This window comes from Punica granatum, chromosome 1, assembly GCF_007655135.1.
Source record: "Punica granatum isolate Tunisia-2019 chromosome 1, ASM765513v2, whole genome shotgun sequence".
Taxonomy (NCBI): Eukaryota; Viridiplantae; Streptophyta; class Magnoliopsida; order Myrtales; family Lythraceae; genus Punica; species Punica granatum.
Genome location: NC_045127.1, coordinates 47197213 through 47216251, shown reverse-complemented (window position 1 = coordinate 47216251; position 19039 = coordinate 47197213). Strand labels below are relative to the sequence as shown.

General features: G+C 34.5%; 1 protein-coding gene across 1 annotated transcript; it reads right to left on the bottom strand.

Moving 5' to 3' along the window:
* Positions 1–3499: 3499 nt before the first annotated feature.
* Positions 3500–11171, bottom strand: LOC116198721 (flavonoid 3'-monooxygenase CYP75B137-like). Its single transcript, XM_031528946.1, has 2 exons — positions 10099–11171; positions 3500–4335 (listed from the first exon to the last, which is right to left on the bottom strand). The coding sequence occupies exons 1-2, from the start codon at positions 11092–11094 to the stop codon at positions 3709–3711; spliced, it is 1623 nt and encodes a 540-aa protein (XP_031384806.1). The 5' UTR covers positions 11095–11171; the 3' UTR covers positions 3500–3708.
* Between the last annotated feature and the right edge of the window lie 7868 nt (positions 11172–19039).

The following is a 19039-nucleotide window of genomic DNA, read 5'->3' as shown; positions in this document are numbered from 1 at the left end:
AAAATTCTATATTAATTTTATTAACCTTTTTATACTGAAATGAATAGGTTTTTAAAGGCCTTATATAAACTTTTCGTTTTAGGCCACCATTTCTCATGGGCCACCCCTGCCACCGTACCACCGATGATTGTAAAGAGCCTCCAACGGAGTTCTCGCTGGCTTTTGTCCCGTTGGCCTAATCCGAGAAGCTATGGTCATTTCCTGCCCATCCAATGGCTGTAGTGCGTTAATCCAAGGTTTCCGTTCATCTTGTCTCCTCTTGAACCTCTGATGATGAGCTCGTTAGTGCAAAGGTACACTCAAAACCTTATTATTTAGCTCTGCTGTGGAAATTTAGAAATTCTTCGAAAATCTTGTGCAAATTCCTAAGGTCGAAAGAAAGGATTTATGGATTGGTTAAAGGATCCTTTGCGGTGTTCATAGGGATCTTTTTGACTGACAGCAAGTTTAGATCGAAGCCCCAGAGGGCTTAACATTATATGAACAAATTTTTGGGTGTTTTCATAGTCTTGTATTTTCCTTATGGTTAGCTTAAGGGATTTCATTTGTGTCATTGTTGTGTAAGTTTCTTGAGCAGTTTCTCAAATACCATAATAATGAATGAAATCCTCGTCACTATCTAAAAAAAATAGATATATAAATTATTCATAAATGTGAGTGATTCAGACTTGTGAATCACTTATACTACTCGAGACACACAATCACCCTAGACCCCTTCTTTGTAATCAATCCCTCCACCTAATAATCTATGTTATATATAAAATAGATTTTTATGCCATAAATCCCATGATTTTATCATTTTTTCAAATTTATCACATGCTTTAAAAATTATTCAAAAAGGCCTAGAGTTTACATCTTATTCCTAATCTATCACAATATCAATTTGTCTGTTAATGAAATGAAAGTGGAACCTAAATCTATCACATGGCTTTAATTTTTTCTCATATCTATCATATGGTTTTGATTTTTTTCTCAAATCTATCCTAGGCAAAGGGCCACAGTGGCAAGGATGGGCCTAATTTCGTTCCACGTCAACAACATCATTAAATGTTGGTGGAAAAATTAACAATAGAATAGATTTGGAACTAAACGTAAACCATGAGCCTTTCTAGATAATTTTTAAACCATGTGATAGATTTAAGAAACATATAAAACCATGGAATATCTAGCATAAAAACCCCATATAAAAGTATGATAACTTTCTCCAATTTTCATTATTTCAAAAATATCATTATATCCTTGTGACTTTTCGTTGCACTCTTTTAAATTCGTTACTTTTGATTGCATACTTTCATAATGCTTATATTCGGATTTTTCTCTTTTCATTAATCTTTTACAGTTTTCCCTCTCACATCCATTTCAACCAAGTTAATCTCTATTGCAGGTACGTTTTTCCTATTTTTCATATCGATTTATAATTTCAAAATTTTATTGTATCATATGTTCTTTACCTAGCAATTTCGCACAATCTTCGTTTCTTAGACCCTTTTACGCTTTTAATGGCAAAAATAAAAGTATTAGGTGTTTCTCCAACTATTCATTCAATTTTCGCCCTTACTTAAATAAAGGTAGTAAAAATTTGCTCCTTTACATAACTAACAAAACTAAATTAATTCTTAAAACCATTGTACCTTTTGGTAAATGACACTAAATTCTAATAATACAAGGAAAACAACTTTTCGAATAATATTTCAAGAGCCTTTGGCATCCCCTAGGGCTAAATGAAATTCATACATCACTTAATTTTTTATTTTTATTATAAAATTATATCTTCCTTAGTATAATTTAAAACTATAAAGATTCGATTGGAAAAATAAAGAGAAAGTTATAATTTAATAAGAAGATAAATTTGATGAAATTAGTATACAAAATTTAATCATCAAATGCTATTTCATATTTGGTTAAATAATTTTATAGTGAAAGGATATAATTGATAAAGAGATGTGATTATTCAAAGAGGTGCATTTGTTTCTGCTATATATACCTTTCAGTTTTCAAATAGACATAGAAAAATCATTTTAATTTCCTTCTCTCCCTAAAACTTTTTTCCTTGATAGTTTCATTATGAAGTCTTAAAAGATTCTCGATGTTGTTGCCTGAAAATCTCAATGTTCTTGTTCTTATATTTTAAAAAGGTATGACGTCTCTTATAAAATACATATTCGCTTATAATGTATAGAGTGTTTATGGGTTTTTAATAGAGAATATTTATGTATAATTCTCGAGTAATTCTTTATCTGTTGTTCTTCGTAGAGTTTACTCATTTTTTGGGATATCATAGGTTTCCCTCTATGTTAATAGATATTGTTTGATTGTCTTTTAGCATTTTCTTTCTAATTTTTTCTTCCTGCTCTTACTCATATTTTCATAGAAAGTAGAAAATTGAGCGGTGGTGGCCTTTGGCTAGCAACCACCACCCGCTGGTGACCTCGCCAAGGGTGATGGTGCCCTTCGAAGAACCACCATGGCCTGATCTGCTCTTCTCTTTCGTTTTTCAAATCCCGTAAGTTTGCTCTTTATGTGTATATATATAATTATTCTAATTTTTCTAGAATTTACAAATTTTAGGTTTAATTTTTGAAACAGAAAAATTCAAAATATTGAAAAGGCTTTATTAAAATATTAACAAATGTTATGTTCCGTTTATACAAAATAAACATTTTGGTTTGAAAGAAAAAATATTTCAAATGTTTTTGTCTTTTTTTGTACTTATTCCAAATAAAAGAAGAAATTAAAATTCTATGTGATTTATAGATAAAAGAAGATTAGCAATAATTATTCATTACTTTCGAGGTAACCTTTTACAAATAATTAGAATTATAAGAAATTAGACAATTTTTTATATTTTTTTTTTTATTTTTCTCTCATTTTCCTTTAACATTGTTCACTCTTTTTGCTCTTGGTTAGCATGATTTAATCATGTATTCGGCTAAAGGCTTTTTATCTTAATTAGTTATTGCTCATGTTTTATTAAAACTTATTACATGTGTAATGCAACTAGAATATTAGCTTACTAATAATGTACTTAAAATGATTATTTATTACAATTTTTTCCAATTAAACATTAGAATTGAAGAGTTTTTCTTCTTTTGTTTCAATTAACTACTTCAATATTTCCAACAAATATATCATAGTTTGGGAGTGTGAAATATTAAAAGATGATCCCTTGACTTCTTATATTAACCTTAATTTTTTTAAGGAAATTTGACTTAATTATGGCAGAAAATTGAATTAATTATTTATAATTATTGTTATTAAATTATGTTATATCTAAATAAAAAATTATCAACACACATCAATGATACTAAGTAGTTCATATTTATTGATTTGGTACCTTTAAACCAATCAATAAAATTATTATCATGTCTTACTACTTAATGGAGAAACCTTTCGCATACAACGTACGTGTAGATTTATTAGTTCACTTAAAAAAATTACCTTATTTTAACAAGGTCAAGCATACCAAACAAATATGTCACCATATACGCCGACTCTTTCATGCTTCGAAATATTGCGACTATTAAAGTGGAAAGCCTTTCACTTTTGTCAACTTTCAAGTGTTATTATGGATTTATTAATTCAAATACATGACTAAGCTGACAGGACTCTTCAATCAATCTAGACAGGCGCAAGAACTCCATAAAATTCTTTTGAATCCGTCGTTTACATGCGCTGATGCCTTCCTCTCGATGTTGAACTAGGCAAGAACTATTCGTAGAGAGCGGGATCGGACAGCCTTGGCATCGGAATAGCGGTTAGTGACACCTTCTTCTTCAGGACGATCCCAAACTGCTCGGACAGATCCATATTCTCCCCCTGAGGCAGCTTCCAATCGAATGAATGGAAGAGGGTCGCGAGGGAGTACAACGCCATCCTCTCCGCCATTGCTACTCCGGCGCATATCCTCCTCCCGGATCCAAATGGGAAGTACGTGAAGTCATTGCCACTGTAGTCCCCTGTCCTATTCCTGTTCAGGAACCTCTCGGGTTCAAATTCGGATGGATTCTCCCAAAGGTTCGGGTCGCGGTGGATGGCCCACACGTTAACAAAGACCCTGGAACCCTTCGGGATAGTGAAGCCACCAACGACGGTGTCCTCGCTGGGGCAGTGCGGGACCATCAGAGGGAGAGCTGGGTGGAGGCGGAGGGACTCCTTCATGACGGCTTGGAGATAGGGGAGGCTGCCAATGTGGGATTCCTCTACGATGTTGTCCTTACCGACAACCGCGTCGAGCTCTTGCTGGACTTTGGCGAGGACGTGGGGCTTGTTCATCACCTCCGCCATGGCGAACTCCACCGTGTTGGAAGACGTGTCTGTGCCGCCCACCACCATATCCTGCGTCCGACATTTTTGAAGGAATGAATACAAAGAAAAGTCTGTCAACGTTCAAATATATGAATTTTTATAAGTTAAAAGGGAAATGTTCTGTTGGAAGTGCGATAGGAACTATCAGGACATAACTACGAGAACGAATGACAAACAGAGAATTTTTAGGACCGAAAATGGACATTTTGTGCTCTTACTCCAATACCCACTGATTACATCAGCATTTAAAGATCCAAAATATAAGTCACGGGGCAAACCCGAAAAGAAGCAAACATTAAATCTACTGCTAGATTATTCTAAGACCTGGACTAGGCACCAAGACTCTTAAATGAGCTTGGTTTACCAAGAAATCTTCATTTTCCAATAGACTTTATTCTCGTCGGTAGGACTAGCTATGCCCTTTTATTTAGATTTTTATTTTCCTTATACTAAGTTTATCGACATTCTTTGTAATAAAAAAAAATTCTGCCAGAAAAGAAAATTTATGGGGAAAATGTTGACCAAGAAAATGATACGTAATGGACCAACGTGAACTGGTTCTAGTGATCCAACATTTCCCATTAAATAAGGTCTCGAATCAAACTCTTATGAATGGAAAAATTCACACTGGTAGAGCTTCACCATTTAATGGGCTCACTTAACTTGAATTCAATTAGTCGAGACTCGTAAGACTTTCAAATACTAGGGTGTCAAAAAAACCATGACGGCAAACAATTTTTAGTTGAGGGTGATGTTACCATGGTTGGTAATAAAAATCACCATGGTTGTTTTCATTTAGCGGTCAAATCTCCTTATGTAAGATCATGATCATACACGTGTCCTAAATTGTTTCATCTTTAAATTCACCCCCTTATAGTTTCGATATCGATATTTTCGGCTACGCATCTTCTCGTTGACTCTCAATCTCGCCCGTGAATGAACTAGATCTGTTTCGATATTAAGTCGAACCGAAATTTTCTGCTTCAATCAAATAAAAAGCAATTCAGTTACTTAAAAATAATTAAAAACCGTCTTCCTAACACATATACTTTCATTTGAATAAGAACCAAATTTCCAAATTAAAAGAAAAATTCAATTAAATCAAATCCCTATAATTGAAAGAGAAAACATCAATTCGCAAATCGTTCTCATCCAGGAAATCGTTCGGGAACAGGAACCATCCGGTGAACTTTCTCTTATATTATTTTCGGGAAGAGAGAGTGGAGTTTTCCCCCTCACTTCACTACCAGAGGAACCCGCTCGAGGCTGGAGCGGATTCACCCATCAAAGGCCAATCAATCAATCCTTTATATATATTATATTTATATATTTATATATCAATCAATCAATCCTCTACCTCTCTTTCAGAAGATATTTCAATATGGGATATCAAACTCAAGTGGCAGGGAGGGATGGGCCCATTGAATTATTATCAATCAGTCAATTCCCCATTGAATTGAGCTCAACCTCGCATCAAACTTTCATAACATATTTCAATTTGGGATGGGCAATTGACGGGCGGTGTCGAGCATTGATGTGATTGAACTCTTCCTTCAATTTTAGGGATTTGATTAAATTAATTTGGGAATTTGCTTCTTGTTCAATTGGAAATAAACGTGTATCAGGTTGATGGTTTTTAGGCAATGTTTGGTTTTAGAGTTTTTTTTAACCTTACTCCACTTAATTCCACTTATCTTCAACTCAATAATACAATTATTATTTTTTCTTTAATTTTTTAACCATTCAATTTAATTTTTAATAATAAATTTTCTCAACTATTTATTACTTTTTTTCGCAATTCAACAATAATCATTGCTTTCTCTCAACTTTTCATTACTTTTACTCACTTTTTCTCATAATTCAATAACAAAATTATTATAATTCCAAATAAATATATTTATTTATAGTTGGAATGGAAAAGCCTAAATATTTATTTAGTGTTTATTTATTATTTCTTTTTTAAATAATTAAATTATTTTTTATTTGATTGAACCGGTGCTTTTTCATTATGTTTAATATCGAAGCGGATCTGGCTGTTCATGAGCGAGAACAAGTATTGATGGAAAAAAGCACGGTTGAAAATATCTTCAATATCAAAACAATGACAAGTGAATCTTAAGACAAAAATTCTAGGACACGTGTACGGTTAGGATCTTATGCAAAGAAATTTGACGTCTAAAATAAAAATAACCGTGATAATTATTTTTGCTAACTAATCACTATAGAATCTCCAAAAAATATATATATGGGGGCAAAATGGAAAAAGAGTAGGCCCCCGGCCACAGCACAGATGGTCCCCAAATCTTTTTCGATTTGATTCCCTCTGATTGTGATATGATATATTTATATAAGCAAATTCCTCAACATTAAAATTATAAGATTTGTTAACTAAACATTTATTTTATTACATTCAAGCAAAAAAAAAAAGGAAATTGCATTATGTAGGAAGATCTTTTGAAAAGGTTGCCGACCCAGATTTTTTTTAATGCACATATAGTATGGATATACCATTGTTATTCACCAAAACATATATGAGCTTCCTCCCTAAAGTTTAGAAAATATGTCTATGAAAAACAAAATAATAATAATAATAATAATAGACGTTGTAAATGAAATTCCTACTCCATCAATTATTGTAAAAAAAATGAAAAAGTTGTATGATACGTGCATGTATGTGTGAACCATCATCTAAATTAGTATAAGGCTACCTAGAGGCTCCACGCACCTATACATATATGAAGGGACGGACAATGATGGGATCAATCACACGCATAATGAACGTCCCGCTAGCGTGTATAGTCTGTAAGGCATGATCTCATTGATCAATTCTCTAATCAATTAGGAAAGAGGAGAGCGACCGACCCCTCTGATATCTGTTATATATATATATATATGTATATACATTCATTTTTTCACTTTCGATTATCGGGAAATAATTTATGGATTTAGTAGGAAGTAAGTTTTGGCATTTTTTGTTTTTTTGGGTAACATAAGGTCTGGCCTTTCAAATCTAGGTAGACAGAGAATAGACGAGATTGTAATTTGTCTTTAGTGATATTGGTGAAATCTTTTTCTTGATATAATAATTAATAAACGCATTAGAGGCTGGCCCTGTAGAGTCAAGCCAATGTGTATTTAACACTATTACTTCCATTAACGATGCTCCTACTCTTCGATAATTCCATAAATTCATCGCTTACCAAAAATAAATAAAGTAGATTATTACTGTCATCCTTCACTTATTAAATTATCATTACTTTTACCACCGACATATTTTTACCACAAATTAACCCTAAATACTTATTAAATTGTCACCACTTTTGTTATTGACATATTTTTGCCATCAATTAATCGTAAACATTTCCATTATATCTAACATTTATACCCCTCCGTTAACTCCTATAACAGAAAATATCATGGATGACGTTATCTTCACTTTGGATGCCATGTCACTTTTCCATTACGAAAGTTAATGGATGGGTGTAAATGTTAGGCGAAATAGAAATGTTTATGGCTAATTGGTGACGAAAATATGTCAGTGACAAAAGTGGTGGCAATTTAATAAGTGGAGGGTGACAACAGTGTAATCATAACCAGATCGAATATCGAACCAGTCAAGGCATGGGTTCATGGGTTCGATGGGTCGAATTGCACATTTAATCAAAAGTTAAATAAATAATAATATTACCAACGAAAATAATTATAATTTTTAAAATATGCAATAATTACAATATTACTAAGAAAAACAATTAAAATATGGTTATGAATAGACATTTAAGAAGGTCACTGAAATAAATTATAAAGGAATGGTAAAAAGTGCACAACAAAAAGTTGATAGCTCAGTGGATAAGTGGGTGAAGTAATAACTTGGAGGTCTAAAGTTCAATTCCTTATAGTTAATTTGACAATTTTTAAAAATAAAGAGAACCATAAATCGGTCAACTCACATGAGTTCCCTTGAAAAATCGACCGGTTCTTTAGGTTCATGGGTTCATTAGTGCACTTTGGGTCCACAGGTAGAATCGGACCAATCAAAGCGCCGGTTCACGGATCCGATCAGTTCGTGAATTTCCTTGAAAAATCGACCAATTCTTTGGGTTCATGGATTCATTAGTGCACTTTGGGTCCACAGGTAGAACCGAACAGGTCAAAGCGCCAGTTTTCGATCTAACCAGCCGGTTCGGTCCTGTTCAGATAACAGTGGGTGATAGTGGTAATATATTCAAAATAAATAAATAAACAAATATATAAAAGTCTTCTATTTGCCATCCTGCACTGAGCAGCCTGCCTCCCCCCAACCCAAACTGACAGACAACCCGACCCAATATGTCACACTCGCCCCAACCCAACTGTCTTTTACACGCCTGACCCGACTGGCAGAGTGCTCCGCTCTCCAACAGAATAGTGGCATCGCCCCTACCCTACCCCCTGCCTGTCCAACCTTTTGCTCTCTTCCTACCCTCCGGTGGCGGCTTCTCGTCTTCGGCAAAACCGCCTCTCATCAGTGGTAGTGTCCCCCACCCATCACTATTAGGACCACGATTCCAACCAATCTGCTCTTCTTCCCACTAGTTTAAATATCTATTTTGTGACTACTTTTTGTTATTGATTTTAAATGGCTCGACGACTCCCCTTTGACAATCGTTGTTTTGAACCGATCGAGGCAGCTTTAGTTGCTTAGTTGCTCTAGTTCCTTAGGTTTGATTATCTTAGGATCAAGCTACCTAGGTTAGGTTGTTTAAGATCGGATGACGGTCACTAGTTTAGACCGATTTATGGAGCTCTAGCTTAGTTCCTTAGGTTTGACTGTTTAGGAGTTGTGATCCGTGATGGGAGCTTGCGCTCGGACACCGACCCTAGGCATCCTTCCCGCTCTATCTCCCGTAACGGATATAGAAATTCACCATGGATTAATGGACTTGATTAAAGATCTCCTTTTCAATTTTCATTTGGGTCCATGAAGAATTGTTCCAGGAAGGTAGTTGATTGAAATTATTGGTTTCAGGACGGCTTCTACAATTGAAAGGTTTTTTTTCTTTGTGACTTTATGCCTATTTTCCTTTGTAGATTGCTTGGCGGGTCAACCGATGTATCTCATTCTTGTAATTTCTACTTGGATATTCTTCCTTGTATCCGCTCTGTATACAGTTGGATATGAGTGAAGAATCCTCGTTACCGTTTTGAGCAAATAAATAATAAATAAATAAATAAAAGTCACTATATGGAGCTCCCCATTGCTGGAAGTCGCCCACCGAAAAACGGGGCAAAGCGCATCACATGGACGATAAGGTCAACGGAGTTGCCAATCCATCGAGTGCCTGAACGCACTCATTATTATACCATGCTGGCAATGAGGCATCTCCCTCGCAATTTAATTCCAAGAAATGTTGAAGGAAAAATTAAATTTGAAAAGAAAGAAGGAAAATTTCATATTCCGATTAAGATTTTTGATCAGTTGATACTACAATTTTATTTTTTCGATGAACATCGTTTAAGGCATTACTCTTGTAATTCCGAGAAATTAATGATAAATGTTATTTTCCTCCAGACAAGTTCACCGAAGTGAACTCATGTTATTCTCTTACGGAGTTGAAACTGTTACACTCAACTAACAACTTTGGTGGTATAATTGGTCTTTCTTCCGTGACAATTTAATATATTGGTTATATTTTGGAAATTATTGAATTCTTTTTGTTTTTTTTCTTTTTGGTGAATAAATTATCGAATTCTTCAATATAGGTCAGGTTGCAATTGCAAAATGACTGGGAGAGGAAGAAAAGGATAAGCACGTACCATTAATAGAGCTTTGATGCCAACCATAGTCAGCGGGATCTTGCCATCCTCCTCTTCCTTCAGCTTCAGCAGATACTGCAAGAAATCCTCGCCGGCTCTTTCCCGGTCGCCCGTGGTGGCAGCGGCTTCAGTGTCCTTCTCGATTCTCAGCCGCTGCTCAATCATCATCTCAAAGATCTTGTCAAGCCGCCCAACAAGCACATTCATCTGCTTCACGACCCCTTGCAGGTCGAACCGGGCCAGGCCGGGGAAGAAATCCGACACGTTCGGCTTCCCCAGGAGGGCCGTAAACTCCGTTACCAACTGCCTGAACTCTGCGCCTAGCCTGGCCCGAGCCTCGCCCTGCACGGTCCCGCCCCACATCATGCTCGTGACCACGTTCAGGACCGTGAGGAACATTTGCTCTCCCACGTTCACTGGTGACCCTGCCCGTCCATAGAAGTACCGGACGGTCTCGCGGACCTCTCGCCTCCTGAGCCCGTAAACTGAGTCGAGGGTCGTGTTGCTGAGCATCTTGAGCACGCACACCTTCCGGAGCATCCTCCACTCGGGACCGTATGGAGTCCACACGATGTCCCTCCCGCCGTACGAGGCAGCCCGGCCAGCTGCAGGCACGTCCCGGTTGGCAAAAGTGACGTCATGGTCCTTTAGGACCTCACGGGCAGCGGAGGGAGAGGTGATAATGATGCCGGCCTTGCTTCCGAGCATGATTTTGAGGACAGGACCGTACTTGCGAGCCAGGCGAGCGAAGTACGTGTGGAGCTCAGGGTCCAAGAAGGGCAGGCTCCCGACGAGCGGGAGGCCGGAAGGGCCCGGCGGGCTTCCCTTTTCTTTTCTCAAGCAAAAGATCCATAGGTACCAGGTGAGGGCGAAGACGGTCGACAGAACCAGGATCAGAAGTGAGACGTAGTCTTTTGTAAGACTTGTGTTCTGGACCGGCCATGTTAGGATGGCATGAGAGAAGGAAGTGATAAACGGTGAGGTGAGAGCTGGCATTATGGGTGGGAGCAGGAGACAGAGATGAAAATGCCGAAGGAAGCCAATGGAAGAGATAATTCAATTATTTAATATATATATATATATATGTACTATAGCGACGTTGGCAATCCCTGGCCGGCATATGTGCTTCTTTTATGTTAAGAAATGAAATTGGGGCCAAAACTAAGCTATTGTGTAGCAGTTGGATTTTTTTTTTGTGTAATTTACCTTATAATATTATAATATTTAAAGCATTAATTACAAAAGAAATAAGTTAATGGAAAAATTACACCATTTAAGCATAGATGTAAATTTATTATTCCACCAAAAAATATTTATTATTTCAGAATACATCTCAATAATGCAACCAATGACAGAAGGAGAACAAATAAATAAAAGATTGAATTCTATCATCCGTCAGTACAACATATAAAAAATTAAAATTTATTAACTAAAAAGCTATTAAAATTATAAAGCTTTGTGGATGTAGGTTGAGATTTAAGGATTACTAGACATTGGTCCGTGTTATACTCAGATTTTATTACACCATTTTTTTGTCCTTTCGTATGATAACTTATATTTTTCCTTTGTTAATTGCCAGGTGAAGTTATAGTGTTACTTGAATTAATGCTTTTGTTCATGAAAGATTGAAAATTTGAAATTGAATTGAAATTAATCAATAAATAAAAGTAAAATTTACAACTCTCTATAAAAAAAATGTGCAGTTTTTTCGTGTGTTTTCACACAAAGTAAGGACACAAATGAAATCTTTTCGATTATCCAGCATAAAAAAATAGATCTTTTCCAGTAAAATGTTATTGTAATGAGTAGTGCCATCCAAAACACAAAAAATCATCCAAAATATCCCCCTCTCCAACATCATTCGAATCATCTCTTTGTCTCTCATCAAATCATCAGTATCATTCCTTTTTCTTTCCCCCGCTCAATCGTTTCTCTCCAACCCTCTCCATCTCGCACTTTTCTTGCACTCTTCTATTTGACAAAACCCTCACTGCTAAAATCGATAACCATGATCGAGGGTGGGGTGGCCGATGGGTTGCCCTCATCCCAAATTCAACAAATATTCACTGAGATCTCTCCAATCGGGGGCGAGAGGGACCCCACCAGCCACTCCACCACTGTTCGGGTCGCCAGTGAGTTTGGACACCATCGACGACCACCATCGGGAGATGGGGTGGCCGGTGGGGCACCCCCATGCCCAATTGGAGAAATCTCAGTTGAGATCTCTCGACTGAGCTCTATATTTTTTTTTTCAATTTTTTTAAATTTCTTTTTTATTTGTATTATTTCATTTTAATATTTATGAGGTTTTTTTAGCTAAATAAAATTTTAAAATAATTTATTTTTAGTTTTTCTTTATTTGAATTTTGCAAAAATTTTATTTTTATTTATTCATTTATTTTTAATGACAAATGTTATAACAATTTGCCACATAAGATTCACATCCTCAAAAGATTACATGTCGACAACCATAAAACTTGATGCCTATCCCAAAATTGATGGAATACACAACATTGTTGCAAGATGAAAAAAATAATTGTACTTAATTGTTACGACAAGTGTTATATTTGTAAAAGAATTTGTACCAAATATGTAATTTACCAGTTAAGAGATTGGTTATAATTTATAAGTAGGACTGGTAGGTGGACAATTTTGAAATGTGAGAGTTGGCTAATAATATGAATATAGTTGGATAAATCCTATTATCTATATATAAATTTATAATTGTGCAATATATATAAGTATCCTGGAATAAATAGAAAGCATAAAAAAATTTATGATAAAAAGTGAGTATCTTTGAGAAAAAAAAATATACATTTTGTACTTTAGTTTTGGATGCTTTTCTATTTTCATTATTTTTCTAATTTTTTTATCGTTTAGATACTGTATCTTTGAATAATTTTTTTGTTTTAGTCCTTTTCCTTTTTCTTGATTCATTTTCATCCAACACCATTGATTACTTTTTTATTTTGTCCTTTTATCAAGTTTTTTATTGGAAAAGAATTTAACTTTGGTTCTTAACATTTTAAAGTTATTTTTTATCCAAATTCTTTTATTTTGTTCAATTTTACTGAGTATTATATGTTTTGTTTCTTATACTCTACCCCTCGAATTCCCATAAATGCCCATACGGCATTTTTTAATTTAAAAAGATTATTATTTTAATTTTAAAAATAAAAAAAATATATGTCAAAATAATAAAAGAAAAATCATGAACCTATTTGAAAGAATGAGCAGGGTTGAGCGTTTAAGTCGCATGCAATCTTGCCAGGGTCAATGGTGGTTTACGTTTGGAGAATCGGTACTCAAATTTGTGAGTAAAGAAATAGAAAAATACTAGAAAATAAAGGCAATTGTGGTTCGATAGCCACGAACCACACTTATAACTATGAGGTTGGTAGTGATACATTAAGTAAGGACATGGTACACCTTAATGTATGGGATGATGCTGCAAAGTGTAATTATGGATGAAGGTATAGGCCTAAGGTGATCTCCTCTAGGGTGGTGGTGCCTGACTTCGTCCCGTACTAACCGTTATCGCCTCTCTCGCTCTCAATTTACCACCTTCCCTCTCAAAATATATTTTAATAGATTTTGTTTTATTTTTGAAATTAAAATAATAAAATTTTTATAAAATTTCAAAAATGTCATGTAGGCATTTCATGAGAATTTGAAGAGTAGAAGTATAAGAAATAAAATGTTTAATACTAAGAAAAAATTGAACCAAAAAAATAATAAGGATAAAAGAATAACTTTAAAAGGTCGAGGACCAAATTTAAAATCTTCTCTAATAAAAAATATAGTAAAATGATGAAAATGGAAAAATGATCATAGGTATTGGATGAAAACGAACTAAAAAAAATGAAAAGGAATAAAACAGAAAAGTATTCAAAGGTATGGAATATAAACGATAAAAAAATTAGAAAATGAACTAAAATAGAAAAAAATCCAAACCTAGAGGACCAAATTTCCCTGTCCTTTTATCATTTTATGAAAATAAGGAAATACAATTATCAATGTAAGTTGGTTCGAGCGGTTCGGTGCTTGTTCCTTTTAAATAAGATCTTTGGTTCGAGTATTATAAATGGAGAAAATACATGCTGAAAGAGCTTTATTCCCTTAGAAGGTTAACTTGGCTCGAACTAGTTTAGTCAAGATCCGTTGGGCTTTCGAATTTCATGGTATACGCATAAAAAAATAAGGAAATACATTTAAGTAAAGCATTTTGTTTTAATATATATTAACCTGAATATATTATTCTAAAGATTAAATTTACAAAATAATTTCGAATTCATTATGTATATTCTAAAATTTATTAATTCATATATGATGGTGTTTTTAAGATTGTATAAATTACAGATTTAATGTCGGGTATACGAAAATAAAATTATGCAATGCACCAGATGGAGAATTACTATTTCCTCATTTCAAGAATCTCACTTTAATGAGCACAGTTTGGGTTGGCTCACCAATGATCACATGTTCACTGAGGCCCCCAATGACCACATGCTTTTAATTTTTTTTTAAAACCTTTTAAAAAGAGCAGCACCGATTGAACATGTGAATTGTGATCGTTTGTGGCTCACACTGTGTGCTCATTAAGAAGAGATTTTCGAAATGAGGAAATAATCATATAAAAACAGGAAATTACTGGAAAAAAAAAAACATGGCTCTTGTGCGTTTTCATCTTTAAGAAAAAAGACATTCTGTTGGTATGTATCGCAAACCGTCTTTCAATAGAGAGATTTTTCCACGAATCCATACTATTTTGTACATATACGTGCGATATTCCAGATTTGGAGGATATTTTTATGTATGATGTGATTGTACCCCGTGGCGCTCTCTATTTCTCGTTGTGGCCGATATTGAGCCCCGTATATAAGAGGGTTACTTGTAGATAAATAGCTGATTGTTCTAGGCGCCATTTTTGTGGTATCTATTGTTAAGCCAATCGTTGTCTCTATTCTTGGAACTGGCGCAACCTAATCCTTTAAAATAATAATAATAACGAATATGCGTTATTTCAAATGATTCGGCGCTTGGTTCTCTTAACAAAATTTTGAATTTGAATCTCTTGAATAAAAAATATTCACATTGGAAGAACTTTTCTCTTTAGTAGGCGAACTGAATTAGTTGAGCACATTGGACTTTTAGATACTACGGTGCATTCATATCGAAAAAATAAGTAAATGTAAGAAAAAATGGCAAAAGATTTATTGAAAAGGAAATGAAATATTTAGTTTAATTTATTAGAATACTAGGAGGGGAAAAGGCCAATAAAATTATTAAGTGCTCGTTTGGAGTGCGGTAGATACTCCCGAACGGCGTTTACATAAAATTGCTTCCAAATAATTGTTGTGTGGGAGTGCGTTTATTACCTGCTTTTTTCACCGCAAACCAAGCTCCACCATGAAATTTGAAAAGCATGAGGAAGGTTGATTTTAAAATTTGCTTCAGCCACCGCAAATTTATTTTTGTCATTTCCCAATTTTACCTCCTTTATAAATTCTATCCCCCTCAGCCAATTTATTAATCTTTTATTTTTAGTTTCAATTTGGGTAATTTTTTTATAATGTATTCAAAATTATAGCAAATGTTTTTTTACGCTTGTGACAGAATTTTTAAGAAACTTTTCGATATTTTGATGGGATATATTTATAAAATCTTTGCATATGCGTTGGATATCGGTACCATCGATGGTACTCATGTAGAGACATCAATACTTGCCGTGCTTCCAGTGCCTTTATATTCGACAGAAAAAACTATCACCTCTAAATATAATGGCAATATGCAATTTTGATATGCTATATTTATATTTGTCTAGGTTAGTTGGGAAGGGTTAGCACGTAATTCTCGAACCTGTGAGAGGTTGTATTTATTAAGTCAAATAATTCATTTAATTATTTTGATTTACAAGCTTTGTCTTATTTTAATTAGATAATTTTTATATAATTGTTTTTAATTATCATATTATTAATATTAATTTCCCGTGTAGGTTTACCAATTAGTATTTTGTTTAATTAATGTCCTTAGTAGTCATTTTAACTTGTTTCAGCAATCGCAAAAGTAGTTTTCTAAACACCTATAAAGTACTATTTTTCAGTTTTAGCAGATTTAAAAAATAAAATGCAAAAGAGTTAATTATTTTTGAAAATCAATAATTATTTTTCGACAATTATAATTCAGCCCTTCTATTTTAACAATAACCCTCTCGAACCAATCCTAAGTGTTGGCTGGGGAGTTGTGCAGCTTGTGCCCACTAGGTCTCTGTCAATCCAAATGCTGCCATATCGGAAGCGATTCAGATAGATTGTTCTTTGTGCCCGGCTACCTAAGGCTCCCAACCCTACTACATTTCATCGCACCTGAAAGCAATAACTTTTTGGGGCTCGGCCACAGTACGTATATCTTATATCTCAAGGAGGTTCGATATGGTGTCTTATTGTGATTTGTATTTTAGATTTTAAATTTCGAGGAGCATGTGTCGCATGAATTTACCATTTTCATAATGATCTCATTGACAATGCAATGCGTGAACACATTGAACTTAGAATGATCTACACCTAAAGTTAAGCTTAAACATGGTGAATTCCATCATACAAATTGGGGAAGAAACTACACTTTTCAGTTATCTTGTTAAGTTTACTGAGCCTAAAATTGAAAAAAGCTCATATCTAATAGTCAGAAACCTAAATTTGTTAATGGCAGAAGTTCCATTATATCATCCTAAAATAACTTTCTTATTCGGGCCTCAATAATTGCCGAAGGAAAGTCGACGAAATATGAGGAATTGGCCCTAGTAAGAGCTTTACAATCTCGAATATCACTGGATCACAGACTTGGCGGCAGGTTTCATGTTGATCCAATGGCCATCAAAATCCAACAGAAAATTCCCTGCACCTTGCCCAATTTGTCTCGACCGTGAACTTAAACGAACTACCCAACAGAAAAGCTAGGGGTGTGCACGGGTACCGGGTATACCCAGAACCGGTCAGAATCTATCCGTTAGGGTAGGGTCCGAGTAACTCGTATTGAAAATAGGGTAGGTTCCGGATATTAAAATTAGGAACCGGTGAAAATCGGTTCCGGTTCTAATTCCGGTTCCTGCTTACAGGGTACCCAGAACCAGTTATTTATTAAAAAAAAAAGATGAAAGAGTAAATTTACCGTCTTCTCTAATGAATCAGAACAAAAGCACTTTGTTGTGTGGGATCGTATTATGGATGTTTAATTTTATTGATGAATTGATGAGACCTATATATATTTTTTGTTGTGGATTAATCTAAATCTATGTTGATATTCTATTTGGCGTGATTACTGATTATATATATGATATTTTCGGTTTTATTTAGCGAAACAAAAAAATTTACATGTTCCAACAGGATACTCGGAACCTGTGGTATAGTGTAGGTTTCGAGTAGGTTCCGGTTCTAGGATTCAACATGGTAGGGTCCGGTTCCAAAATCTTGGAGCCTATCCCTTACAGGGTAGGATCCGGGTATTGTGAAAAATACAGAGTACTCGGAACCGATCACCCCTAAGAAAAGCCAGTGCACAAATTTGTCTGGGCAAGCACAGAATGTCTAGTAGAATAATTGACATAAATATCAAATGAATAGAGCAAAATCGAATATCCCTCTCAGCAGAAGGTCTCGTGAGCATGGCCGATCAATTTGTCGTGTTCAACCATAAACAATAGAGTGTGTTTGGATTTAGAGTTGAGTTGAGTTGAGTTTTGGTTTTAATTGGTTTGTAATAATTATATTGTTGAATTATGAGAAAAGGTGTGAAAAAGTAATAAATAATTGAGAGAAAATAATGATTGTGTTGTTGAATTATGAAAAAGTAATGAATAGTTGAGAGAATTTAATATTAAAAATTGAATTGATTGATTAAAAAAATTTTAAAAATGAAAAAAAGTAATGATTGTGATGTTGAATTGAAGATAAGTGGAGTTGAGTTGAGTTGAGTTGAGTTAAATAATTTTCAAAAAACAAACACACCCTTAGATTTTAACTCAGAAATGGGTCTATTATAATTTTTCTATTATGTGCTCTTCTCTGAAAGACTTAATTCTTTTCTTAATATTCCTTTTTATATTATATTTTGAATCATTGTGCCTAACTACTTCAGGTTGTCATGCAATTTTTTTTTGTTATATAGGAATATTGATAGGCCTAATATAATAAAAAAAAAATCTTAATAGCTAATAAGGGCACGGATGGTCCCAACGAGTAATGAACTTGAAACTTTTTGATTACGGATAAAACTGTCATAATGTGGATTTTCTTTATTTACAAGACTCGAACCCGAGACTTTACTCAAGAGAAATAAATGCCGAACCGTTAGAACCAATTCACGTTGGTTAACATGCAATTTTATTATATGTATATATAGCTACATACTATCTTTTATATAATTTCCTTACATTAGCAGTTAATTTCCTTTAAGTTTAGCCCAAGCAATATGCCCCTTACCTTATTTACCGAAAAATATGCCCCTTACCTTAGAATTCCCTTAACTTTGAAATCTCTCGATCGGCATCATTAAGTGGCGTTAGTTTGGTAAATTCCCACCTTTTTGTTTTTGTTTTTTTATTTTTTTTGAGACAAAATTCCCGCCTTATAACACATTGTTTAGTTTTGGAAAGAAATTTTTTTATTGTCCTCATACTCTTACGGTTTATGCAATTAAATCCCTTTCCAGGGGAAAAACTCCTTACCATATTATACCAAATTCTCGGAAAGCTCTATTCAGACTAGGGGTGTGCACGGATACTGGGTATACTCGAAATCGGTTAGAACCTACCTATTAGGGTAGGGTTCGAATAGCTCATATTGAAAATAGAGTAGGGTTCGGATATTAAAATAAGTGACGCAGCAAACACGCAAGCAACTATCACAGATTTGTTGATTCCACAAAATATCGAAACTACAACCTT

Bases quoted from the DNA above. Each gene is read 5' to 3' on its own strand.
- LOC116198721 (XM_031528946.1), bottom strand. From the start codon at position 11,094: ATGCCAGCTCTCACCTCACCGTTTATCACTTCCTTCTCTCATGCCATC. The intron at 4,336-10,098 runs GTACGTGCTTAT...TGTCGGACGCAG, and splicing joins GCATCAAAGCTCTATTAATG to GATATGGTGGTGGGCGGCAC.